Raw genomic sequence first — 25,235 nt, forward strand, 5'->3', positions numbered from 1 at the left:
GGCCAGAATTTACACAGCTGCCGGAGTTTGCCGGAGTTGTCATTCGTCGAAAGCGGTGACGTCAATCCGGCTTAAGCGCCTGCAAAGTGAGGCGGAGATCTCTACGAGCTTTCACGTATGTGAAGAAATTACAAGTGAGTCGCATTGCTTTTAGGAAATAACCCCCGACTTTAGTGAGCCAATAAGATTAAACTTGTCGGCCTAAAAGCGAAAGCGTCTGTTTGTAATGTATTTGGGGCGTTAAAAACAATAAATAACGTTAAAAAAATACCGTATTTACGTTGGGAAAAAGGTATTTAGGCTGTAAAAATCGTACGTATATTGAATGGTAGTGAACTTCACCTTTGATCGATCGAGTTTTGTGTGAAAACCATTCTATTGTTATCCCGACACCCTGCACAACCGAGTTTTGTCAACGGTTTTTATTTATATTGTAGTTGCATGTGTTAAATATTCTATTTGTCAGCATACAAGTACAACATTAAACGTCATTGGAGACGGTAAACGTTGCTGAAAGTGAGAAACCTTCCCTGCATGTGGTCTAAATACTTTTGTACAAAATTATTTTCATCATGTCGCATAGAGGTGGAAATACTTCGAGCACACGATCTTTGAATGCTATTTTCTCGAGTGAGCCTATTAATTTTAATAAAGAAAATGCACCTCCAGTTAAAAAGTAAGTTTTCGGTAATAGATCAATCAATATTTATCGTTCTCAGTCACAAGGATTGTCTAAGTGACCTGACATTATTGTTCACAGAAAGTTCTTCGAAAGCCCTGAGACAACAGATGATTGTGTCTCTCACATTAGAACATCAAGCAATTCACGATTCAAATCAAATCTCATTCGTTCGAAATCTGTAACAATGCTGCAAAAAGAGGAGCCATCACTGTCTGCCAAATCGTCTTCTGAAGAGAGGCTTAAAACTCCAATGAGAATCACATCAAATCCGAGATTATCTGCAGACAGAACTCCTGTCACACATTTTTGCACACCCAAAAGAGTTACCGCTAATGAACGAGGATCCAAAACAAACATATTCTCCATAACAAGTAAAACACCTGTAAAACGTTACTTCAGTAATCATAATCCTCCAGCCGCGACTCCAGATTGCTTTAACTTCGTTCAAATGGAAACCCCAAGAACCCGGCAGGACCTGGGTGCTGATGAGCAGACAATGTGCGAAGGAGAACAGAGTAATCTAACTGTTGGAGTCAGGGTCAGGCCTTTGAATTTCAAGTAAGTATTTCTAACAATCTTTCGTCAAGTGACTACTGTAGAACTGGATTACTTGGCTTTACAGGGAACTGAACGACCAGCGAATAACAGCAATTGTCGAAGCTAATGGTCAAAACATAACTGTGGAGTGCGAATCTTCCAGGCATACATTTATGTATGATCATTGTTTTGTATCTTACGCCGATTCCTGCACACCACAGCATGCCACCCAAGAGGTGGTGTTCAAGAACATGGTTCTACCACTGGTAGAGAATGCGTTTGAGGGTTACAATGCATGTCTGTTTGCCTATGGGCAAACTGGATCTGGGAAAAGTTACAGTATGATGGGTACAGAGACGTGCGGGTCAGGGCTGGGCTCTGAAGCTGGTATAATACCAAGATTTTGTCATGAAATATTTTGCCGATCAATGAGGAATCCCAAAGTTGTAACCACGGTAGAAATTAGCTATTTTGAAATATACAACGAGAAGATTCACGACCTCCTTGGCGTCAATACCAGTGGGGGGAAACGCGCACCTTTGAAAGTCAGGGAACATCCAGTGTTTGGGCCCTATGTCGTAGATCTGAGTCAGCACGGTGTCAACAGTTACGAAGATCTGCAGGTTAGTTGTTTGAAAGAGAATTTTAAAAAAATGTAAATGACAACAATCTATTTCAAACTTGCCAATCTACTTACTTCTCTTTCACAACTTTTGTCCATAATTTTTTCAGGGCTGGCTGAAGGTTGGTAATTCTCAAAGAGCTACAGCTGCGACAGGAATGAATGAAAAGAGTTCGAGGTCCCACAGTATCTTCAGTGTGATTCTAACTCAGACGCAAGTAGATGTTCCCTCTGGCAATCAGCCGGCGGAGCCGAGTCGTCGGAGTAAAATTAATCTTGTAGATCTGGCTGGGAGCGAGCGCCTAAGTCAGACGTGTGCCAGTGGAGATAGATTGCGCGTAAGCCTGAAATTCGCAGTCATTTATTTCTTACTGCTAATGCAAAATCTGTTGGTATGAGTTACAATGCTTGATCCTCCCTGAAACCCAAATAAATTGCTTTTGCTCAAGAGGTAGGTAGCAGTACATTAACTTCAGATCGAAATAGGTGTCACACACACTCCTAAATATCCTACAAGTGATAAACAATGAATGACCCCATAGATATTTAATATGTTTTTAAAGAGTCGCGAAATCGTTTGATATGCCAAGTTTTATCACTTGATTGACGAATGTCTTGGGGCACCTTCAAAAAATTATCTAATATATACGTAATATTTCCAACAATTCACATTTTGATGAATATGTATTTTGATAAAGATATTTTCCTTAATTTATTATCTGAACAGGCTTTTGCTTTAGTTACGATTACATACGGCATTGCAATTTTTTTTTTTCAATTTGTGAACAACTTGTTCATTATTTTCTGTTTGATTACTGTACTTGAACCAATTTTTCCTCCTATCGTTTATAATCTTTCTTGTTGTACTCTTAATTAAAAAAGTTTATTCGACCATCATTACATAATCAAATAATTGCTGGATCGAATTTATAGGAAGGAGTTTCTATTAACAAGTCGCTCCTAACCCTGGGAAAGGTGATTGCATCTTTGGCTGAGAGCACGAACAACAGGAAACGAGGTTTTGTGCCTTACAGAGAATCCGTACTGACGTGGCTGTTGAGGGTGAGTGATAAATCCTTATTATTGTTTGCTTCTGTACTGTGAAAAATTTATTGATATAGCAAAAGATACAAAACTTTATATTTTGACCAACAATTGGTATTACAGAGTTTATTACATAAGTGAATAGTATTGAGAAACCATCGAGGATTTACTAACCAATAGAAACACTTGAAACACTTATAGAGCTCATCCTCGACAGGTTGTCAATAGATATGATTAACACAGAAATTCGTAAAAAAAAGTTGATATTATCGGCCTACTAGGTACTCTAGTTAAAACAGGCAGAGACATTTGATCATATCTTTGTAAAAGGTTAATTGTTGATGTAATCGTTTGAAACGCTTGAAACACTTGAAACACATTTTTTTTTATCCTTCAACAAAGAGATAATTCCTCATTCAATCTACGATTAAATAATATATAGTTAGGACAAAATATCTCAAGCCCTGCATGGGGTGAACTTAATACCCTAGAGTATTACTAATCCATAAATTTATAAAATCTGTAGTAAACGAAGTACACTGATCCAGGTCCCATTTATAAGTTGAATTATTTATACAAGTCAAGAAATGTGTAAGTAACTCCAGCCACTCCATTCATACTTAATTAATAATAAGTTAAAACCTAAAAGTATAGCAACCGCGCGCATCGCAATGACAGAATATTCTAAAATAAATAAAATTAAGGAAAAATTTGAACATAACGACCATAACGCAGTCTGTGCAAATATTTCCAGATAATTTTGGCAACGCGTCGTATTATTTTGTGACTATTTCATTGCCCCGGTTGGACAAAATCCAGATCTTTCGAAGAAGAAGAAACGAATTTTTCCGTAAAATTGATCCACCGATGTTTTGTCGGAGAATTTGTAGAGTAATTCATTAGTGCATCAAGTCGGTATAGTAGTTAAACATTGGTGCCCGAATGTAAACTCTTCTAATAGTGCATTTGCAGTCAGGGCCGCATTTCTTGCACCGATTTCCACACTTCAGACACCCACTTCTTAATTTGGTAGCATTTGTAGTGTCTGCAATAGGAACGACGCAGTTTATGTCTATGTGTACGAACGAATAGATTAAATAAATTGCACCGAGTAGTCGTTTTAAGTTTCTTTAACATATAAATAGAGGAAAGAAAAAAAAAAAAATCGAGACAAAAACCTAGTTATTACACAAGCATGAAAATAAAAATAAGAACAATCCCGAACATTATGGGTGCTACGATATATCACATATGGAGCTGTGTCTCGTACCTTCGTTTTTCTCCGCCAGATGACCGAGTGTTTTACTCTTGAGCGTTGGCCAGACCATTTTTATCGACGGGTTTTATTCCCTCCTTACGTCACTTTCCTCAAGCTTGTCTCCGGCCGGATTCGTGAAGCGAAACTTTGCTCGTATCGCTCCGCATTCGACTTTATAGAAATAACGCCGGCTCAGGCTTTTGCACACGGCACCACCAACCGGGAATGAGGCAATGTTACAAGCTGCGTTGCGGTAGCCGATCGTCTCGAATAACGTCGATAAAGCACTGTTATCGCTTCATTCGTTGCATTATTATTTGCTCGAGTCCTCAAAAAAGGTACCGGGATGGCTGGAAAGGGATTTTCAATAGTGTTTCATGTTAATACGCACCAACCATTGCTCGTTAAAATATCCGCATCGTGTAACGCGGACAAAATAGTGACGCGCGCAATTGTAGAATTGAACATTAGTGCCGTGCGCAACGCACGGCTCGTGTATGTCGAGTGATGACGTCACGTCAACCCTGTAATTGCGTCGCTGCTTTTAGATATTTAATACATTTTCCGTAAATTTCCATAGTCTCTTGACAATCAATAATAACAGCAATTACGCACAACTTTTGCGGTTCACTCTTTCTCATTGTTTCCGATTCCTTCCATCAACCGTTCATTTCTTTCAACTATTTGCACATTCATCCCTTTGCGTGGTTTTTCTCCGTTAATACTAAATTCAATTGTTCACATGAACGTATTTTCTTTATTCTTACTCTCATTATTAGGTATTGAATATTATCAGGGCGTGGCTGCACTCCGGTACGGAGTTACAGTCAGTTTAAGAGATACCGTCGTTAGCCAATTATGAATCAATTCATGTTCGTAGACTATTCATAAAATGTCATTACTCTATTAGACGGACGAGGCCGAATCGCACTTTAGCAAGAACCGCACACATACGTGAACTAATAATGACCAAGAATTCATACCCGGTACGCGAATTATGTAGATTTGAATTATTAACAAATCATTGCTGTGGCCGCTGGGAACCATGCGACGTCGGGTTTGGTTAACAGCTCATCAAATAATAAACCCGAAATGGACCCAGTGATGCTATGTCGTAAAAGAAAAAGGAACGAAATTCACAATCCTTGAGAAATTTATCCGGGGTCGTTTATTCTTGTATTTTTTTCCCCCCTTCACAACTTTTATCTGCTTTTTAAGCAGTAATTCTCGTTAACCCTGAGATCTGTACCATAAGGTTATCGATCGATTGAATGGCGCTTGAGACGTTAAAATAGGCGGGAGAAAAGTGGCGACAAAACTCTGTACGATTCTGTACAATATTTGTTCATCAATTATCATTAAGTATTTGACCTATTTTTCTTTCTCTTGTTTTTTTTTCTCTGCTATCTATCTGTATGTCCGCGATGTCTGCGATAAAGGAGAGTCGAAAATTCTAGTTCATCTGTCGTACGCGAATAAGGCAGCATAGCATATCTGAACGTTTACCTGTTCATCACTTTGTACCTACGCTTAATTCCCGCATCATGTTCAATTGCGTAGCTGCAGTAGTCGTCTGCTTCATTGGTCATTACAATGAAGAATATTCCAATGATTATAAATTAAAATTATAACAGTGTCCTGCTTCTCGTTGAATCTCAATCTTGACAATGTTATTTGGAGATATTGGGGTGTGATGTTGAGTCGTTTATTATTTCGAAGAATTTAAGTATACTGCATAGAAAACTTATAGGAAAATAAATTTTATTGCGAAAGTAATATATATCTTTATTATGCTGCACGGACTTGCTGGGTTAATGTAAGGATACATTTACAATATCAAACACCTTTTTTTTAACCGATTAAAAAATAAGATAGTTGTATACATGTGTATGGGATTTTTTTTTCTGTACGTTGAATTTTTTTTTTTCATGATTTTCTTATTCTGCTGAACTACAAACGCGTTGTCAGGCTCATATAATATCTCGCTTTCACCTGTGACGGGAAATATACACTCTCGACTTACGTCTTGCGTAATATGGTTTCTTTTTCATTATTTCTACTTTGCAAGAAATATCTCATAAAAGATGCTCTTTTTTCACGCACGCATTCGTACGTAGCCCCCTAAACAAATAATTATACATGAATTTACCGTACACTATGTATGCATTCTTACTATGTGTATAGTGTAATACGTATACCTATAAATAAATACTTGCACATAACCCGAGAAAAAGAATTCATTTTTCGCATTTTTTTAATTTTATTTTATTTATTTATTTATTTTTTAATATATATAAAACTTAGTTATTTAGTTGCATTCATACACCCCTTACCCTGTCACATGGTTTTCATTATACGTTCTGTCACATATCGTGTTCTGCTTCTTACCCTTATTTTGTTTATTTTAAGTTCTCGAAATATTCTGAAAAAATTCACAAACATGTCCTTTGAGGCGTCTAGGTAAAGGTCCAATAGTTGTTTCACTCAATTACTTATTTGGGAAAAAGTCGCGTGCTTTGTAGATCACAAAATATACACATAACAAGAAATCACGCGACACGAAAGATCCCATGTGACATGGTAAAGGATAAGTTTAGTTTTTGACTGGTTTACAGAATTTTACTTAGGCGAAGTGTCAGTAGCGGCAGCAGCAACGTTTCTAATATACATAAAAACTGGTTTTTTACTTTCACACAACCTCACAATCAGTCTTATAATGATTACATTAATTCTTAACAAGTCGTAAAAGTAGTTAGGAATATCTGTATTTGCGTTTAATGAAGAAAACGGCAGTAATGAACCTCGTACAATACGTCACTCGGCAAATTTCAATCAGCAATCCGGGGAATACTTTCAAACTTTTTTTCAGGGAGTGTGGAAGAATTCCGTTCAATAATTTTTTATTAGTCCAATATAAAAAACCAAGTTAGACAATGTAGTATAGATTTTCTCACTTTGCCTTTTACTTCGACCAAACAAAATTTTTCCCCTACAGTTTTGAGTGTAAGAATAATAACCTAGTTTACTTCTGTTTTATCATACGAAATGTTTTGATACATTTTTTTCCAATCTGAGGAATGAAATCAAATATTTAACACTCCTCACATTTTTTACTTCACTTTACTTGACTGCGAAATTATTCTACGAAATAAAACGACCCTTGTACGGGTATGAAATTTTATTGCAAAAACAAGAGTATTTAATTATACGAGTATGAATATGAATTCAACGGGTAATAGCAGACTTGAGGAAGCCAATAAATATGTATATACATTTTACATGCAAACTTATGCTCAAGTAGCTAGTCAATAAAAATCGTCTTAACACTAAGACAAAACGCGATAAGCACCACCAATAACCAGGTACTTCAGTAGATATTATACTCGTTATCGGAACGATTTCTTAGCCCACAGGAAAAAAAAAAAAAAATACCAATAAAACAAACAACAAAAGCCCACCAAGTATATACAATTGAATTTTTCATTCAAATGACATTCGATTCTTTCTCTACCTCTTAAAATCATTCGTGAGTATTGAAGACTGAGTAATTTCCCTTAAATATAGGGAAAAAGTACCTGCAAATCCCGCACGAATCGCATCCTGCAATGTTTAACATTCCGACAAATAGATACGCTACTATTTACGTCAACATATAGAGTTTCCTCAGTGGCGTAATTCATTCTTCGTCTTACAATAGTCTCTCTCCTTTCTTCGTTCATTCTTCATTTATCCATTCATTCGCTCGTTCATTTTTCTTAAATATAATATTAATTGCTATGTATTAAATTTAGTTGCCGTTTGCGGATTCGCCGATATTTTCGTCGGACCTCCTTCGCGATGTCTTTGCTTCGCCTTTCGTCTTTTCCACAGTTTTCTCTTGTGACTCCTCGTCATCTCCGCACCTCGGTACATCCTCCTCCTCCTCTTCCTCCTCCCTTATCTCATCTTCTTCAATCTCCTCATGTATCTCGCTGCAAGAATTATTCCGTGCTTTACCACGGATGTAAGCAGCCAGGGTGCGCCGTTTGTTTTCTTTGCAGAGTGAGCAAGGGACCTTAGACGTGGATTTTTGTAGCTGCTGACGTTGCTGGTTCTTCGCCTTGGTTGTTGACTTCCCTGAAATCAAAATAAACAATGTTTACACGCTCATTTGGCTCATCAATTTTCAATTATACACGCGATTTAACCGCAAACACAAGTTTACCGAAGCTTTATGGAGCGTGGTCTCAACCTCGATGTCAAATCGGAATTTATATCATTTATACGGCGTATAAAGGTATACGTAAACAAAATCAAAATACTGTACAGCTAATATCATCGACGTAGCTACTAGTTTAACCGTCGTCATCCAATATGCGTAGTTTATATTTAGCTCGACCAGGATTGAAACAAGTTTCTGAAGCGTGAAAGGAATTCGCTGTCGCTGCAACAGCAGCAGCATCAACACGTCGCGTCGCGATCGTGGTGCAGCAGTTCACCTCTCATAATACCCATGTGGTTTCACGCTGAGTGAGAATTTAATTGCCTTGGCGAATGAAAACTTGGAAACTTCGTAGAGACACGTCTTTTATTTCTACATTAAAACAGTAAATAATTGGTCAATATTGACGGCTCGTTATAACTTCGGGGGAAAAAATAAAGCGATATCCCTACTCCAACGAAGAACAACAAACCTGTTAAGGTTGTCTTATAGAAAGCGCCGCTCATTAATATACGGAACCGTGAAACAATATCAATCGGAATGTGAAGTAATATTAGTCGGCGAGGTAATGAGATCAGTCACCTCGCGCGTTCAGAATTCGAAGCATAGAACTTCCACCTGTACAGTACAGTACTGTACAGTTAATTACGATTCTTTTAATATACACTGTATCAGTAGAGTCAAGGTGATTATACCTACGTGACATTTTGTTGCAGCCAAGCTCACATACGTGGCACGTTATAGATTATACCATATTAATCATACCCGCGAAATGAATGATCAGTATTTATTTTTTTTGTTCATCGGGATTATAAACATGTCCCAGATGATGGAATGATATATCTATACTGATAATATTGCGCGTTTCTAATTTCTCATGTGGCTACGTGACGGTTTTTCCTTTTCCCCTCTCCTTTCGAACCCCGCGCTGCGATGCAAAACCACAGCGTCTCCCCTTTCAATGGCTTGTCGTTCATACGGATACATGGATTACAAATTACATGCAACTACGCACATGTATGTTTGACCGCCATACTTGCGTCGCATATATATTTGATACAAGCAGTAGGTAGGGCGGATCTGTTTTTATCTCATTATTTATAGCTTATAATCTATATGTATATACATGTAAATGCAGCTACAGTGTATGCGAGTGGAAATAGAAACAACAATTACAATGTTTTAACAACGTTCTTGCGCACCGTTGCGCCCGGGGTATGTCAAATTTGACTAGTAGATACATTTATGTACCGTGTATAATCTACGCCAAGCTGTTCTTATCGGTAGCAATGTAAGTGTAAACTAACGACACTATTCTATTACGTTCGAATTCGAGACAACTTACCCTTGATCCAGAAACGTGACCAGAAAATATGTGAACCTACATATATAGGTACTGGCAGCGTCGCGACGCGACATCATTCGTTCTTCGTCTGAACGTTTATTTTCAGTCAATTGCGAATCACTGCAGATCTTACGATTGACGATTATATTCTTATAGAGACTCACAGACACATAGTATGTGTATACCGAAACGCGATCGTCTTAGATAATTTTTCTTTCTTCGTCAGTGATAAAAATATATTTATTGACACTTACATGTAAGATATCGTGATTAGATTGTGTCTTCGACCATCTGCGTCAACACGAGCTTTATCGTTATTTTATTAACATTCTGCGCACACAATTCGACTTGTGATTCAATTGTATGCGTATGTGAGTAAGAGGCAAACGAAAATGTAATCTCGCACTTCGCATATATCTATGAGTGATTTCTGTCGTATATACGAGATACTGAAATGTTCGTTGCCCCCCTGTTTCCGTTAAAAATATTAAGTTCTTCTTTTTTTTTTTAATTCAATATCATTGTTATCGTTCCTCACGTATGAATAATGGCCGATCGCATTCCCGCCCGCGTTCTTTTTTTCTTTTTTTTTGTCGGTATCTTACTTTTTGTTTCCCGAGTGAAAAAGTCACGCCTCAGTGGAAAAAGGCAACTTGTATTTAATGCGCGTACAAAGAAATTGTTGCATGTTTTTATTTCTGACCTGACCATTGTAGTATACTTATGCACACACACATATCGTATGTGCAATACGCTTTACGATTAGCCTGCAAAATAATGTATTATATAAGATCAAGGTCGGGACGCAAGGTATCGGTGAATGTGTGAGCAAATTTGACGACAATGATACGATTATTCATGGATAAGGCGCATATCGATGGAAAGAGAAATAAGAAAATAAACGAACTAAAAAAAAAAGTATAAAAAGAATAACGCCGAGTAAACAAACATTAAATAATACTGTTGTAAAGTGTATCTACGTATATGCCTATATGTGTGTACGGCAATATGTTCTATTCGTGACGTCGACGCAATGCGATAAGACAACGTTGGGTAATTCCCTGTCAGATAGCAGATTGTTATGAAAAACTTCAGAAAAAAACAAAGTTTCATTCATCAAATATGGTGATAGAAATATTTCGTGGGTTCAAATAAATTTGGGTTCACTCGATAATCCAAATTATCGTTAACATCAATTTTGTTGAATTAAATTGAATTATTTTAGATGATGAAAAAAAAATGTCTTTCCCTGTATTCGATAAATTCAACAAATATTTACTCCGTGTGTAGCACATGAATCCTAACTTGATCTGACAAGCGCCAAAATTGGGATCTGTGTTTTTTTCGACACGTAGATTACGGTTCTGGTATATAAACATGTATAGAATTTCTTTGAAATAGAAGATTATTCTTCTTTATTTTAATAGAATTAAAGCTTCTTCTGTTTGGTAGCAATTTTCACACCGGCGTGTAGTTTTAAGTTTCTTTAGTGCGGTTAACTAGCCGGTATTACAAGTGCGTATACGTAGGTACATCCATACAATAATAGCTCGTAGCATGCTCGCACGTGTATTTCGATCGACAGTAAGTGGCCTAGTTTCTTTTGGGCGTTGCGTGCAAGGAGGATGCAAACAAGATGAGATAACCCTCTTGTGTCCTAACGTCCTACGTCTTCGTAATACACGTTTCCGGTGCTCGCAGGGTTATTGGACAGTGACAAGGTGTTAAACTGTCGTTTACGACACAGATTTAACGTGGCCTATCCTATTCCGTAAATTCATCTCCGTTATCTGAAACTCCGAGACGTGCAGCTAGGCACGTAGGCAGTTTCCTCCAAAGTCGTCTGCCCTCGGCCCTGGCGAGCCGAGCCCTTGCCTCTTTCTCTTTCTTACTCGTACGGTTGCGTTTAAATAAATTAACTTCGGCCTCGAAGATTTTTATTTTTATTTTTATTCCAGACCGTATGAACATTGTCAGGTGTCGATTTTTCAGACCTTGCCACTTTTTCGCCATTGGTCACGATTTATACAAGTGTTAGCGGTTTGTCATTAGCGTTTTATCAAACCAGTTAGACCGGAATCCGGCGTTGATACATGGCTGGACGATAACCATGTTAATAAGATATTTCTAAATTGGTCAGAATACGTTTTATAAACAGTGTATCTACAGACACTGCACGTATATTACTAAATGATACTTGTTTTCAACTGATTTAGTTATCATTTGGCGTTTTCGTCGTGTACATGTTACTTCATTGGCTACTGTTAATTTTATTCACGTTCGAATTTTTAAAACTTTCCACCGCTGCTTTCTCGCTTTAGCATCCGACAGATTCAAATCGGTTCATCCATCATCGGCTATACTGTAGACCTAATAAATTTCTCATATCAGTTGATTCCGATGACATGTCCTTTAAGCCGTTAAGCTGTCGGCCTTATAACGGTTACTGATTAAATTTAAGGAGATTTCCTTGTCTCCCACGATAACAAATGAATTTTTCGTATCTGCAAGTTATATATCTACCTGTATTTATTATATGTACACGAATATCACTCGATCGACTAAGCGACACCCACACCATGGATAAACAATAACAAGACTATAATAACTCCGACGGCATTTTTGACTGTTTGTTCTTTCGTTTTTTATGTGCTAATGACGTGGCAACGGTTCTTTACGTCAAAATTCGATTTCTATTTACAAAAATTCAATGTTGAACGGACAAGAGAAGAAGAAAAAGCAGAGAAACACAGTGTATATTAGCCTGTCGGTTTTTTTTTTTTACTGCTCTTACAAGCTACCCAGGTGAAGTTATTTATATCTTTAGCGCATCGCGAAGGTTTGCTCATTCTTGAGCATAAAATGCGTGTTTGATTAGAAACCGAATATTTTTCATGTGTTTTTGTTATTATCATGATTTTCGTTTCTTTTTTTTCGTAATCAATATTGCTATCCCTGCCGTTTTAAAAGCGAACCTGTATAATCCAAAGTCGTAACTTTCTTAACAAATTGATTTCGAATGACCGCGTATCTATATACGTTAATACCTTACATCCTGTTGTATACATCCTCTTCAAAGTAACACATTTCATGGGTTCAATACTCTCTTCGAACAATGGTTTACGTATACTATGTATATGCATCTACTATCAACTTCGAAGTGCGCTACTGGTAAACTCCACGATTATATACCTACATGTAAGTACACTCGCGTGACAAGACGCACGTGATGATGTTTGTGTTTTATCTGCAGAGCATGGCAAGACTCAACGCGATGCGCTGCATTGATTTCTATATTTGTAATATCACACATGCGATTATCGCGGCTTCATGCTTGTTATTTCATTTCGCGGGAAGAATAAATCGTGTTCCTTGGACAAGCGCGAAATTTGCGGAAAATAAAAACAATCATAAAAATAAACAAACGAGCAAAAAACAAAAAGGAATTTCTTTTTTTGTTATTACCGGTTGGGTACGGACCAAGAATAAGAAAATAAAATATAGCACTGTACAATTTTTTTTCCTTCGCTGGCGACAGTAAAGACAACCCTTTAATGGGCGAGTGTGGACAAACTGTTATCTTGAAGTTGGTAACCCTATCGCAACGGTTCATGCTGAGGAAAACCCGTTATTTCACCATTTTGGAACAGTTTGAAATTCTGTGAATCGTAATGAAACAATACATACTCATATTTTGTAATCTTAGTTTCTTAAAATTCATTGTGACAATAAGAAAATAATGATTTTTTCACAGTGTTCCGTTACGATAACATTAATAACATCAGCCTTGTGTCAAATTCTCTTGACATCTGTAATTTACAGTAACTGGGTATCTTAGACACACGTTATATGCCTACATCGTCTAATATCACGTGCGGAAAAATTCGGTTATCAAACTCCTACGTAACAATCAGCTTAAATTATGTTTTACTTCTCTAAATTGGGGTTAGGCAATTCGACACTACGCGTATGGAGTATTTGTGGTAGTGCAAATTTTACGTTATTAGACAAACGTTGAAAATGATTAAAAAAAAACGGTATAAAATATGTCGGACCTCTGATGTCATATTTCGTTGATTTTAGGTAGTTAGTATTACAGAGACAGTAGTTGTTATCGAAAGTGATCAGAGTTGCAGTACGGGATTAACGAACGTCATATATAATTTTATGCAATGTATACGTATACATACATTGAACATTTTACAACTTTTTTTTTACTACCTGAACAATTTTTCCATATATTTCTTATCGGTATTATAGCGAGTAATTAACATCCCCGTCGCTAACTTGTTTGTATACATGTATAGACATTTGTGTGAATTGAAAAAAAACGAACGGTACAAGTGAACGTGAATAGATTTAACGATTAATATTCAAGAATTAACATATTTTAACCTCCTCGGGTCAACGCAGTTTAACTACTGCGCATTTGCATTAAAAAATCGTGCGCACGTGTGTGTGTGTGTGTGTGTAACAGGTTAACGTTCAATGCCGGTCGGTTAACGTCACTAGCCAAATCCGACGAAATAACGTCTCGTCAAAAGAACGTACCGTAATTGAAGTAGTCCTTGTTCCACGGTTGTTCATAGTCCCGATATTGCGGATGTCTTAACGAGCCGTAGCTGAGGGCTTCCGGCATGTATACAAGATCCATTCTGACAAGTGTAAGTTATTATCCTTATTCTTCCGTTTCGAAATACTTCTGACTTCCCAGTTCCGAATCCCTCTCTAAGAGCCAGATACTGATGATTCGCTACTCGTGATTTCTTCGCCGCATTCCTTCGTTCCGTATCTATATTCGTCTCGATCCTCTCACACGCGAGTTGCGAAAAAGCGAGAACTGAAGCAGAATATTCACCCTCCAGATAAACAACTTTCGATGCGATTTTGTTCACGAAAGATGTTTCGCTTCGGCTATGCCGGTGTCTCAAAATCAATCTCCTCGTCCTTCCTTCTCTTATTTTCTCTAGATCGTAAGCGAAAACGAAGCGGCAATTTGATCGTAATTTATCCTCTTCGACGATGCTCGGTTGCGCGGTCCGATCCGTTAACGTGACTCCGTCTAGCGTCGTACTGACCATGCATCAACGTTCGCGGCAAACCGATGCGTCCTTTCGTTCCCATTTCACAGCACGCGCCCCTCTTCGACCATTCCTTGCGTCCCAGCCAATGGGCGCGCGATGTGCTGGCGGGCGTCGCACGTGACTAATAGAGCGTACATCTGATACCAAACACGTTACACCCGGTGCACGCGTACTAACCCGGCTGCGTAAATTCTACGTGAGTTGAGACGAATTTTTCACCATTTAAATGCGTATCCGCAGGGGCGATGAGCAAGCCGAGCGAGTCAGGCAGCTGGAACTGAACCGTGTCCTGAATCACCGCCGATAAGGGAGAAGTTTTTATTTTTCTTTCTTTTTATTTTTTCTTTTATTTTCTTTATTTTCATTCATTCATTCGTTACAACGTCGCGCCTCGAACCGCTAGGAATTTGTTTTCTATGGAGCTGGCTGAAAGTGCACGTGTTGCTCATCGATGATTTAAGTTATACAGACTACGTTACGACTCAATATTATTCGTCTCGAAACGAAATGAGGGCAAATCCTGGCGAACAGGTTTTTTTTTTTTTTTTTTATTAAAGTCTTGCGTGTTATTTCCGCGCACTCGACCTCTCACGAGTGCAAAACTTTCAGTTTCCTTTGTTTATAACGTTAGCATGATATTCATACCGGACATCTCACAACCGCGCGACAATGCTCATTATGTGGGTAACCGATTTTGCCAAGCTTTCTGCTTATTTGAGTCGTTATACGTATACAATATGTGTACATACCTTACGTTATACTATATGTACATCAGTTTTCCAAATACAGTACAGATGATAATTCTACATTGGATTCCATCATTCTTTCTTTTATTTTCATATTGCGATACAAGTGTAATTGTTTATCACGATTTCAAGAATTACCGTAGGTGTGTACGAGACGGAGCGTGCGTGTTCCACGAATACGTTTTCAAAGGATTCGAAAAACTGTAACGCTGATGAATTTTTCGTCCAGCCAAGACGAAGTATAGCGATGTCTGAAATATACGTGAATTGTTCACATATTGTTAATTTACTCAGACCTGGTATTAACGTATTGAAAATAAATTTATTCGCCATGGTATGGCAGGACGTAACGCCCACGCTACATCTTATAAATAGACTGTGGAACAACGCATGTATTATACCTATATGTACGTGTAATACGTATGTGTAACGTATTTGCAATGCAAAGAAGCAAGGCCGTATCGCCGTGGGGAGCAGCGATTTCTCCCGGCGTTTTGTGATTTTTACATACATACTCATGTATACCACGTCCTTTTTAAACCTATAGAAATAATTGCGCGACGTCGCGACGCTATTAACGAAGGAAGAAACGTGCCGACCACGGTCCGACAGATTAATTTCCGTCAAAATAGCGTTGCGCCGACCGTTTCGTTTGCATGGTTATTTAGTACGCCATTGAATAATAATCACCTCTCTTCTACGTTCCGATAGTTTCATTATTTTTTTTTTTATCATAAACATTTCTGACATTATCGCTATCCTGTACCGTTGACGTTGTATTTCTTATCAATATGTGCGTATAACATAATGTATGTACGTGTGCATTTCGATAGCGACGAAACTCGAACCTTGAAGTTCGTTAGTGAAGCATGGTTGAAAAAAAAAATTGCGTATTTTTCCGACGGACTCTACGAAAGGAGAGAACAATTGGATTCTTCTAGTCGTGCAAGACGAATCGCCGTGTCGACGAATCGTATCTTGCAAAATCAATTTTATTCGGTACAGTCACCGGGGGGGCATCAAATTGCGCCGTAACTTTTGCCGATATATATATATATATTTATTCATTATACTGTCATACATACGTATATTGTACACACACGACAATCAGGTGTTTTGTCGTCTGCGTTATCATCGAGACGCCAATCCATCTTATGCGATTTATTGATCGCTAACATTTGCTTTACCTGTCCCACCGGCAACCTTGTGACAAAAAACAAATTAACGTGTGTAGATGCCTATTAGGTACAATAATGAGCACGTGTTTATACATTTCTCATCGTGACTGAGCTTATAATATAGATATAATTGTTATTACATTACGAGCTACGTCTACGAAATGCGGTATGAATCAATCGATCTTACGTTATCCTTTCTCAGGAAAGTCTTGGTGGTAATTCTCGAACAGCAATGCTGGGAACTGTCTCACCGGCCAGCGTTCATCTCGAGGAAACATTGGCGACACTACGTTACGCTTGTCAGGCTAGGGCGATTGTTAATCGTGTCAGAGTTAACGAAGATTCCCACGAAAGATTGATTCGGTAGAGTAACATTGATTTATTTCTATATTTTACCTGTACGACTACAAATAATTGAGTTTCGAACTAATCGCATATCTTGTGCTAACTTCATGTCTTTATTGTATATTATTATCCATCATTATCCATCATCTGACGTTTCGCAACAAATGTACCTTATTATCGCGCATCTGCAATTGCAACCTGTGCATTCGTGTAATGCATACGTGATAAAAGTGTGTAAATACACATGTGTATCGAATTGAAATATCTCGAGTAGTCGATGTAGCAGCAATCATTTAGGCTGTACGTTGTATAAACTATAAAGGATGACGTTATGCTCTTAGGGAACTGAAAGCGGAAGTAGCGCGGCTGCGTGGGATCCGGGAAGGTTACGAACGACACCTGGGAGGACTTCCACGTAGAATTCTCCTCGACGGCGGATCCGGGGCGGCCGAAACGGAAGACGATGTACGGATGAAAGAGAGGGAAATCGAAATATTGAGGGAACAGCTGAAGAAAACCGAAAAACAGCTCTGCCTCTCGCAGAAGTAGGGAGCGTTTGCTAAAATAATTTTTATTCGATGTTGTTCAATTATTTTCTTCTCTTCGTCGTTGGCTAGTATCGCTGATAAGATTTCAAGGCGCAGATATATTGGTGACAAATTGATATATTTTTTTAAACGAATGTTGAGGCTGATAATGAAAGTATTTCAGCTGGCGATAGGAATCTAGCTCCAGACCGCGTTTCTTACTCTGACTGGATAAAAACCGTTAATGAGTTGATGGATTGTTATGGCGGAAAATGTTTGGGGGTAAAAAAAATTTCACAACTTCATAGGTAGCGGCGTGTATTTACAGATCTTGGTCAGAGAAGCTGCGGGACGCGGAAGAGAAGAAAAATACGGAGTTGACGCACCTAAGACGCTGCGGCATCGCGTTGGAGATTGATTTTAAGGAAAAATCGATGCAACCCTGTCTAGTTAATTTAGCTGCTGATCCTATCTTGTCTGGTACACTTTTGTATCTTCTTCCATCTGGCTCTGTACGCATAGGAAGGCGAAACGTCGAGTTAGCCTCCTCCTATCAGCCGGATATTGTTCTGGATGGACCACTGGTCGGACAACGGCACTGGTTAGTCGCTGAAAACCTTTCGAGGATTCTAAGCACATGGTGGATGTGGTGTTTCTGTTTTTTTCTTCTTCAGAGTTTGCCATCTTTGTCATTATTTTGATTGATTCGATTACTTACAGTGTAGATTAATTACAAAAGGATTATTTTGTCTGATGGAAGAAAAAGAAAAAGGTGTCTTGTGATATCGCAAATAATTTTTCCATCCAAACTGTTTCTACGACTTGACCCATTTTTCTTATTGCCCTAGAATTATTTGATCTTATCATTCCGTATCTTAAACGCAGTTAGTAGAAGTTTTGTGTAATTAACGAATCTCTTATACAAGGTAAATAAATTTCGTAACAATTTTCGTTCGTTTATGATGTTATCGTTGTTCAACGTTTAAATGCAAAAACACATTTATAGGTATATGTTACTTGTGGTTGACTTCGAAATCCTGAGTCTTTCGTTTGATTTCTGATTCACTGTTTATTTGTATTGATATTTCTTTTTTTTTATTATTATTATTTTTTTTTTATTTGACTTACCACAGCAATTTGGTAAACACGTGCATTCTGTCTGCAGAGACTGCATCGAATTACTTTTGAATGTTATTCAGCCGTTAGTTGGCATAGAATCAAATATTTTGTTTTTTACTTATAGATCCGTATATAAAAACTGATTTTGCAAGTAACAGTACTATCTCAGAACAATTAATGCGTGTATGTTCTAAACTCCTTTTGAATGTGGTGAGAACAATTTCCAGATTCCCTGTACTACCATTCGTCATGCATGCTGGCTGACTTGTAACTAATCCCGCTCATTGTTAACAAAAAAATTGGTTTTGGGTGTAAAGGAATCGTGAATAATTCGCAGATTATTATTAATTCTTGTTTCTCTTGTAGTACAATTGAAAACAATAACGGAAAGTTGACGCTCTCACCCGAAATGGAGGGCGATACATACGTGAATGGACAGGTAATAGAAAAGTATTTGCCTTATAATTTTTTTTTCAATAACAGCGATCGAAGAGCATGTAATTTAAAATTCTGGTCCGGTTTAGGTAGTAACTGGCAAAGTATATTTAAAACATGGGGATCGACTTGTTATTGGAGGAAATCATTACTTTCGAGTGTGTAATCCACTTGACGAACAAGGCAGAGGACAAATCTCCGCACAGCCAGTTGACTTTGAATTCGCACACCAAGAAATTCTCAAAATTCAACAAGAAAAGTAAGCAACCTCTAAAAGATATCAATTGTTCACTCTCGAGAGAAGAATATACCATATTTTGTTTCTGCGTATAGATTAAGAGCCGAACTTGAAGAGTCTAAACAAAAGGTGATCAAAGAGTTGGAAAATGCAAAACGTGAAGTCGAAATGCAGCTTGGTTCACAAAAGTCTACGTATGAAGAACAGCTTCAAATGTTAGGATCGAGTTTAGAACAACAAAAAAAAGCGCTAGCAGAGGTTAATCGTAGAAAACAAGAGCTTGAATTAGAGAAGGAGCTACTCGCTTCAGAAGTTGAAACAAATAACAGAATCCGTCAAATACAATCTGAGGAAGAAAAATTCAACATTTCTCCATATCGGTCGAATTTTCTGCAAGAATTGGAAGATATATTGAACGAAACCACAGCAGATGTGGAAATGGCATTGAATATGAATATTGATAGTGAAGAAACAAACTCGAGGACAGTCAGTCTTCGAGAAATGCAATTGCTAGTCAAGGAGGCTTCTGAAAGGTGTAGAGAAGTTGGAATTAATTATGTAAGTGAAACGTGTTCAATATTACGCTAATTTCATTAGTCCATTAAATTTTCACAGCAACATTTTTTTTTTGGTGTTTTATGAATACACATGCACACCACACATACAAGTGGCTCGTTGGTCTAGGGGTATGATTCTCGCTTAGGGTGCGAGAGGTCCCGGGTTCAAATCCCGGACGAGCCCATTTTTTTTTAATTTTCGTTTTGAAATATTACCAATCACTGGAGCAATATAGATATATTATTAAAAGCAATTATACTAATAATAATACTAATAATCACGACTAACACCCGCCATACCCAATAGGGCATGTTGTCAAGAGCCGTTAGGCGTGTGTTGAGTAAGGGAAAGGATTGATTAGTGACTATGGTTATGCTTCCACAGTCGTCTTAAAATGTGCAATAGAAAAACTTGCATCCGTACCAGGGACAAGGAAAACTGCAGAAAATCTTGCCCCGGTGTAGCTAAACAGAGATTGAATCTCAGGTTGCCGATTCGATGCCTGAGCAATGTGGCTACAATTTTTGCGAATTGTCGATCAAGTCCTCATCGATACGCTGAGGATTTAAACTGAAGTTCTGTCGTTACACAGTCTTGCATATTTCGCTTCTACAGTTTGTTTAAGCATTTAAAAAATTTTAAAAATTTCAAGCTATTTTTCATCTATGCTGTGGTATGCAGCAAACATACTTTCTCAAACTTATAACTGTAAAGCCGTGAAAGGCCAAGTGTTACATAATACGAATGGACGGGGAGGGGGGGAGAGGAGATAAATGGATCAATGGGAATCAAGATAAGAGTAGGAAAACTACGCCAATATGGAATGATATTATTGCTCAATGATGAAGAAGCAGTAGAGTATTTTTGGATTTCATTTTGTCTTCATTAATGCTAAGAATTAAATAACTTTTATTCAATAAAAATTTATTTTGGAGGCGCCGGGTATCGATCCCGGTACCTCTCACATGCTAAGCGAGCGCTCTACCATCTGAGCTACGCCCCCAGTTGAAATTGACTAGAAGTTGATTGACATTCTTTGCATAACATACGAAACAAGTTATTTGCTAATCAAATATACTAATATAACAATTTGTTGCGTTTCACTACAACGAAGTGTATTATTTATTAAGATTATATATTTGTGCAGATAACAGAACACCTAAATGAGAGTATACATCAAATATCTATGGATGCTTCGACAGCTGAGGTAACAATGGACAATCTGATGTTACATCCTACCAAGAAGAAATATTATGACCATGTTAGGAAATACGTTAGACAGATGGAGAAAGCAGCAAAAAATCTTGGTAATCTCTGTAACCAGCAAGAAATTCAAGAAATAAGTGACGAAGTAACGAAATCTATCGAAAAAGTACAAGATATTATTATCAGCATTAAAGAAACCTTGACAAGTAGTCGCAACAATGAAAGTAACGCTTCAAACGCAAGCGAAAATAATACGGTAATTGAGAACCCTGGTATCATGAAAGCGGAATATGACCTGGAACGCAAATATTTCCCAGATGAGAATATGTCGCCATCCAAGTCCAATTTGAAAAATACGTGTCCATTCCTTCGCAGCGGCATTACATCAAAATCAGTAAGATTTGACTTTGATTGAGGTACAATTTATCTAATTGAACAATTCTTATTTAGAGCGTGGCGGCTACAAGAATGAAATTTGAAGCGTTGACCAACAGAAGCGGTAATGTCGGTTATTGCGAGGTGAGAAATACCCCGAATATGTCTAAAAAAAAAACAATCACCCACAAAAGACGTTGAAGTTTAGCGAACCTGCCGATAAAACTTCATACTCAGTATTTATCAGCAGACATGTTCACTACTTAAAAAAAAAAAGAATATGTACAATGAAGATTTTATTGTATGACACAATGCCTCTGAAGAAGCTCAGTAGTGAGATTGACTGTTATTATAAAACTAAGATTTTAGTGTTGCTAAATTAACCGAGGATTTTATATATTCAAGTACATGTGTACAGGTGTGATATATTTCCATGATATAAAGTAAAAATAAATATTAACATTAACGTATTGACATAGGTTTCGAAAATTTTGGAGTCAAGATAGCATTACACGATTGAAATAACATCAGCGCTATGAGTCATTTCTGATTTATTTTTTTTTTAATACAACATCAAAAACAAAATTCGCACTGAGCTGTGATTATTTAATACTTACATTACGTAATGATTAATTACTATATTATTCCTAATTAAAGACAAGCGCGAGAAGTGTGGCATAGTGACAAAAATTCATTGTATTTTATAACATCCAGTGCCATAAATGTTGTTAACATATCATATTAGTCAGTGTTGATGTCTAAGAGAATGTTTTTTTAAGAGTACAGAATAATATATTTGTAAGCGATTTTTCTACATTTCTAATAAATTCGCTGTAAAATAAGAACCAAAGTAATTATGATTAAATGTGCAATTAGATCTTGGTATAAAAAAGTTCCGATTTGTTTTATGTATACAATGAAGCAGAGAAACCTATAAAATAATCAGATCGCATTTTCTTCTTTTTTATCGAATACACAAACAAATAATTGCAAATTTTACATCCAATTGAACTCGACTGATTTTGTAATGTATCTGGTGTATATGTTCGCTTAATTTTTTGTTTAATTGAAGAAAGAGAAAATACATTCAATTATTCAAAGTTTCTTTGCTTCGTGCACACAAATATAAATTTCACACACTCAATTTAATGTTCAGCTTAATCAAAATAATCTTCCACGTCTATATCAGGGTTTAATAAGTCTTCTCCATAAATAGTCAAATCGAGTTGGTTCAAGATCAAGTTTTCGCACATTTCTTCCAAGTCGGTTTCTCCGATGAGAACAGCCCCCTTCAATTTACCGTCTTTCAATATTAACTTTATGTACTCTACATTCTTTGTCATTCGTAATAATATTTCGTAACTGCCATTCAATTTTTGCCCATTGTAAAGCCCTAGTAACACAACTTTGAACCCAAAAAATTTTGTCACATGCGTGAAAAGTTCAAAACAAAAGTCTTGGAAAAAATCTTCACCCCTTAAATCACAGGCCATAGATTTAGCGGCATAACGACCCATTTGCAAAGCTTGAGTCCAGAGTCTCATTTGAAACCAATGTTCTGCTAGATTCCAGTTTACAGTACAAACATCTCCAGCAGCAAATAAATCTTTTTCAGAAGTCTGTAGCTTCGAATCCACTAAAATACCACCATCTCCCCCTTTATTTAGTTCTTCTAACCCGTTAAGGGTAGAATTTGGAACAACGCCTGTTGCAGATACAATGAAATCGCAACCTATAATTTTACCATTGGTAAGTTCTGCATAAATTGGCCATTCTTCATTATCTTGTTGTTCGCTTGATACTCCAATAATTTCGCATTCATATTCAACTTGTACTTTGCTTGAAGCTACAGAAGTTCCTTTGACGTTACAACTACTATGCCAGTCAGGGCCTAAAGCAGCGCCTCCTTTAGTTACTTGACCTTCTGAAACAGTATATTTCATTCGCTTCACAACTCTATCACATTCGGACTTATCATTTCTCTGAATTAACTTGTTTTGGAAGAATTCAGCTGCGCCAGGGTCTACGAAGGTAGCAGAAATATGTTTATCTTTTATTACCCAAATAATTTCAACTCCCCGTATTTCGTGAACTATTTCAGTGGCTATTCCACCATTACCGACGACTACAATTCTTTTGGCATTTTTAATTCTTGAGGAAAACTTTTCCACAGACTCTGTGTCCCTTATGCCAATTACATGAGGACTATTTTCAGTTATAAGTTTGGGACTTGCTCCGGTACACAAGCATAATTTTTTGTATCGTATTACTTGTCCTGATTTGGTTTCGACCAATTTATTTTCATTATCCACTCTTACAACCAAATCATGTACAACAGAGACAGACGGGTGCATTTCAGTTAAAGTTACTATATTACGTTCTTCAACGTCAAATTGTGTCAAGTTTTGACTAATTGGCACAATATTAGTTACAGCTTTAATAAGTGAACTAGCAGTGATTAACACTACCTTTTCTTCTGGAGCTAAAAAAGCCAAGCCTTCAGCACATGATACCCCGGCAATTCCACCTCCAATTATAATAAAAGTTGAGTCCATATTATTCACGGGTTCATTTATTACTGAATATTATCAATCAGATTTTCCTAAGTTTTCAGAGCATGAAACGAACTAGTTTAGGCATTAGGTTCTGGTTTGTACCATTCAGAGTAATCGTATTGTCTAAAAGGTACATCATATGTTATAGTTCCATAGTTTTTTGCTCTTGCAATAGCTACAAGTAACTCCTGATGCTTTTTTTGGCAAAGTCCAGTTTTTCTGAAATTAGAATTTTAGAGTAACACAAACGTTCATTGGGTGCACAGGGAGTGCATTTTATGGCTGATACAAGGAGCAACCATTACTTTTACTCATTGATGATTACTTACGAATAACTTAGAATGGCACCGTTGTGTTCGGAAATGAACTGTTTCAGCAACTTTGTGTTCCTGTGATCTAAAACGAGATATTCATCTCTACAAATTGGGCAGGGGTTTCCTGTTGAAATTTGCTGGTATCTCTGTGAACAAATTGAAAATTGTGGGGATCCGGTACTATGGATATTATTATTATTTATTATAAAAACTAAACATGGATCACCTACAATGCAAGTTTTTCTTGTCTTTCTTGGCGGTATTGCTCCCTTGTGGTTCCTTCTATATTGTTTCCACACAGGATTGGTTCCGTAGGTAGTGCGATATGCTAGAAAAACCACACAGGAGTTCAATTTCCCGAATCATCCCGAGAGCAGAGAAAGGGTAGAGCTATACAATTGGTCATGGCTATTTACATTTCTTTAGAACATGTGTAAAATAAATTCACCTTCGCTGGCGAGGTATCTGATGCTCGTTTCGTACGTGTGTTTTACAGATCTATCCTTAGCCGGGTCTCTAGGTTTCTCAGACTTATCAGGGGTTGCCTCTGTGTCGCTTAGTACAGTTGAGCTCGAAAGACACCGTGATGTTAGAGCCTAAACATTGATTAACGAAAGTTTCTAAAAAATTTATAGGTTATGCATTATGCCGGCGAACATAATATTTGAAAACGGATCAACTATGTTACCTTATTAGTATAACTAGTACGAAACATTGCATTCGTTCCACGTAACGCTGATAAGATGAGTGACATTATTGGTATTTTACTAAAATTACAGAGGGTGTTAAAATAATACGTAGTGGCTATAGTGCACGCAGCTAGGTTTCTCTCTGACGCAGTAGGCGACTATGTAAAACATTTGCAG

General features: G+C 37.4%; 4 protein-coding genes, 1 long non-coding RNA gene and 2 other non-coding genes across 9 annotated transcripts; 2 read left to right on the forward strand and 5 right to left on the reverse strand.

Moving 5' to 3' along the window:
* Positions 1-7: 7 nt before the first annotated feature.
* On the forward strand, positions 8-22,653 carry LOC124299017 (kinesin-like protein KIF14). 3 transcript variants are annotated; one of them, XM_046751836.1, is made up of 13 exons: positions 17-134; positions 467-676; positions 761-1,240; positions 1,305-1,842; positions 1,952-2,179; positions 2,775-2,903; positions 16,900-17,060; positions 17,384-17,587; positions 17,898-18,170; positions 19,055-19,127; positions 19,213-19,382; positions 19,457-19,919; positions 21,067-22,653. In XM_046751836.1, exons 2-13 carry the CDS (start codon positions 573-575, stop codon positions 21,538-21,540), a joined length of 3,297 nt encoding a protein of 1,098 aa, XP_046607792.1. In that variant the 5' UTR covers positions 17-134; positions 467-572; the 3' UTR covers positions 21,541-22,653. The 3 variants fall into 3 exon arrangements, with proteins under 3 accessions (XP_046607793.1, XP_046607792.1, XP_046607794.1); XM_046751837.1 differs by lacking the exon at positions 467-676 and having other exon boundaries at positions 8-134; XM_046751838.1 differs by lacking the exons at positions 17-134; positions 17,898-18,170 and having other exon boundaries at positions 199-676.
* LOC124299032 (uncharacterized) lies at positions 2,950-5,535 on the reverse strand. Its single transcript, XR_006906924.1, has 2 exons — positions 4,156-5,535; positions 2,950-3,930 (listed from the first exon to the last, which is right to left on the reverse strand). It is a non-coding gene; the product is annotated as an uncharacterized LOC124299032 (long non-coding RNA).
* LOC124299030 (uncharacterized) lies at positions 5,998-14,783 on the reverse strand. Its single transcript, XM_046751864.1, has 2 exons — positions 14,241-14,783; positions 5,998-8,259 (listed from the first exon to the last, which is right to left on the reverse strand). Exons 1-2 carry the CDS (start codon positions 14,341-14,343, stop codon positions 7,931-7,933), a joined length of 432 nt encoding a protein of 143 aa, XP_046607820.1. The 5' UTR covers positions 14,344-14,783; the 3' UTR covers positions 5,998-7,930.
* Positions 20,031-20,102, forward strand: Trnap-agg (transfer RNA proline (anticodon AGG)). The gene has a single exon. It is a non-coding gene; the product is annotated as a tRNA-Pro (tRNA).
* On the reverse strand, positions 20,850-20,922 carry Trnaa-agc (transfer RNA alanine (anticodon AGC)). Its single transcript has one exon. It is a non-coding gene; the product is annotated as a tRNA-Ala (tRNA).
* Positions 21,994-24,055, reverse strand: LOC124299021 (pyridine nucleotide-disulfide oxidoreductase domain-containing protein 1). Its single transcript, XM_046751848.1, has one exon. It carries the CDS (start codon positions 24,053-24,055, stop codon positions 22,658-22,660), a length of 1,398 nt encoding a protein of 465 aa, XP_046607804.1. The 3' UTR covers positions 21,994-22,657.
* LOC124299028 (28S ribosomal protein S18b, mitochondrial) lies at positions 24,055-25,221 on the reverse strand. Its single transcript, XM_046751862.1, has 5 exons — positions 25,058-25,221; positions 24,818-24,965; positions 24,600-24,697; positions 24,385-24,515; positions 24,055-24,274 (listed from the first exon to the last, which is right to left on the reverse strand). The coding sequence occupies exons 1-5, from the start codon at positions 25,121-25,123 to the stop codon at positions 24,133-24,135; spliced, it is 585 nt and encodes a 194-aa protein (XP_046607818.1). The 5' UTR covers positions 25,124-25,221; the 3' UTR covers positions 24,055-24,132.
* Between the last annotated feature and the right edge of the window lie 14 nt (positions 25,222-25,235).

Source organism: Neodiprion virginianus, chromosome 2, assembly GCF_021901495.1.
Source record: "Neodiprion virginianus isolate iyNeoVirg1 chromosome 2, iyNeoVirg1.1, whole genome shotgun sequence".
Classification (NCBI taxonomy): Eukaryota; Metazoa; Arthropoda; class Insecta; order Hymenoptera; family Diprionidae; genus Neodiprion; species Neodiprion virginianus.

Bases quoted from the DNA above. Each gene is read 5' to 3' on its own strand.
- LOC124299017 (XM_046751836.1), top strand. From the start codon at position 573: ATGTCGCATAGAGGTGGAAATACTTCGAGCACACGATCTTTGAATGCT. The intron at 17,061-17,383 runs GTAGAGTAACAT...TTATGCTCTTAG, and splicing joins TCCCACGAAAGATTGATTCG to GGAACTGAAAGCGGAAGTAG. The intron at 19,383-19,456 runs GTAAGCAACCTC...TTCTGCGTATAG, and splicing joins CTCAAAATTCAACAAGAAAA to ATTAAGAGCCGAACTTGAAG.
- LOC124299030 (XM_046751864.1), bottom strand. From the start codon at position 14,343: ATGGATCTTGTATACATGCCGGAAGCCCTCAGCTACGGCTCGTTAAGA. The intron at 8,260-14,240 runs GTACGTTCTTTT...TTTTGATTTCAG, and splicing joins CAAGGACTACTTCAATTACG to GGAAGTCAACAACCAAGGCG.
- LOC124299021 (XM_046751848.1), bottom strand. From the start codon at position 24,055: ATGGACTCAACTTTTATTATAATTGGAGGTGGAATTGCCGGGGTATCA.
- LOC124299028 (XM_046751862.1), bottom strand. From the start codon at position 25,123: ATGTCACTCATCTTATCAGCGTTACGTGGAACGAATGCAATGTTTCGT. The intron at 24,966-25,057 runs GTAACATAGTTG...ATCAATGTTTAG, and splicing joins GTACTAGTTATACTAATAAG to GCTCTAACATCACGGTGTCT. The intron at 24,275-24,384 runs GTAAGTAATCAT...TTCTAATTTCAG, and splicing joins GGTGCCATTCTAAGTTATTC to AAAAACTGGACTTTGCCAAA.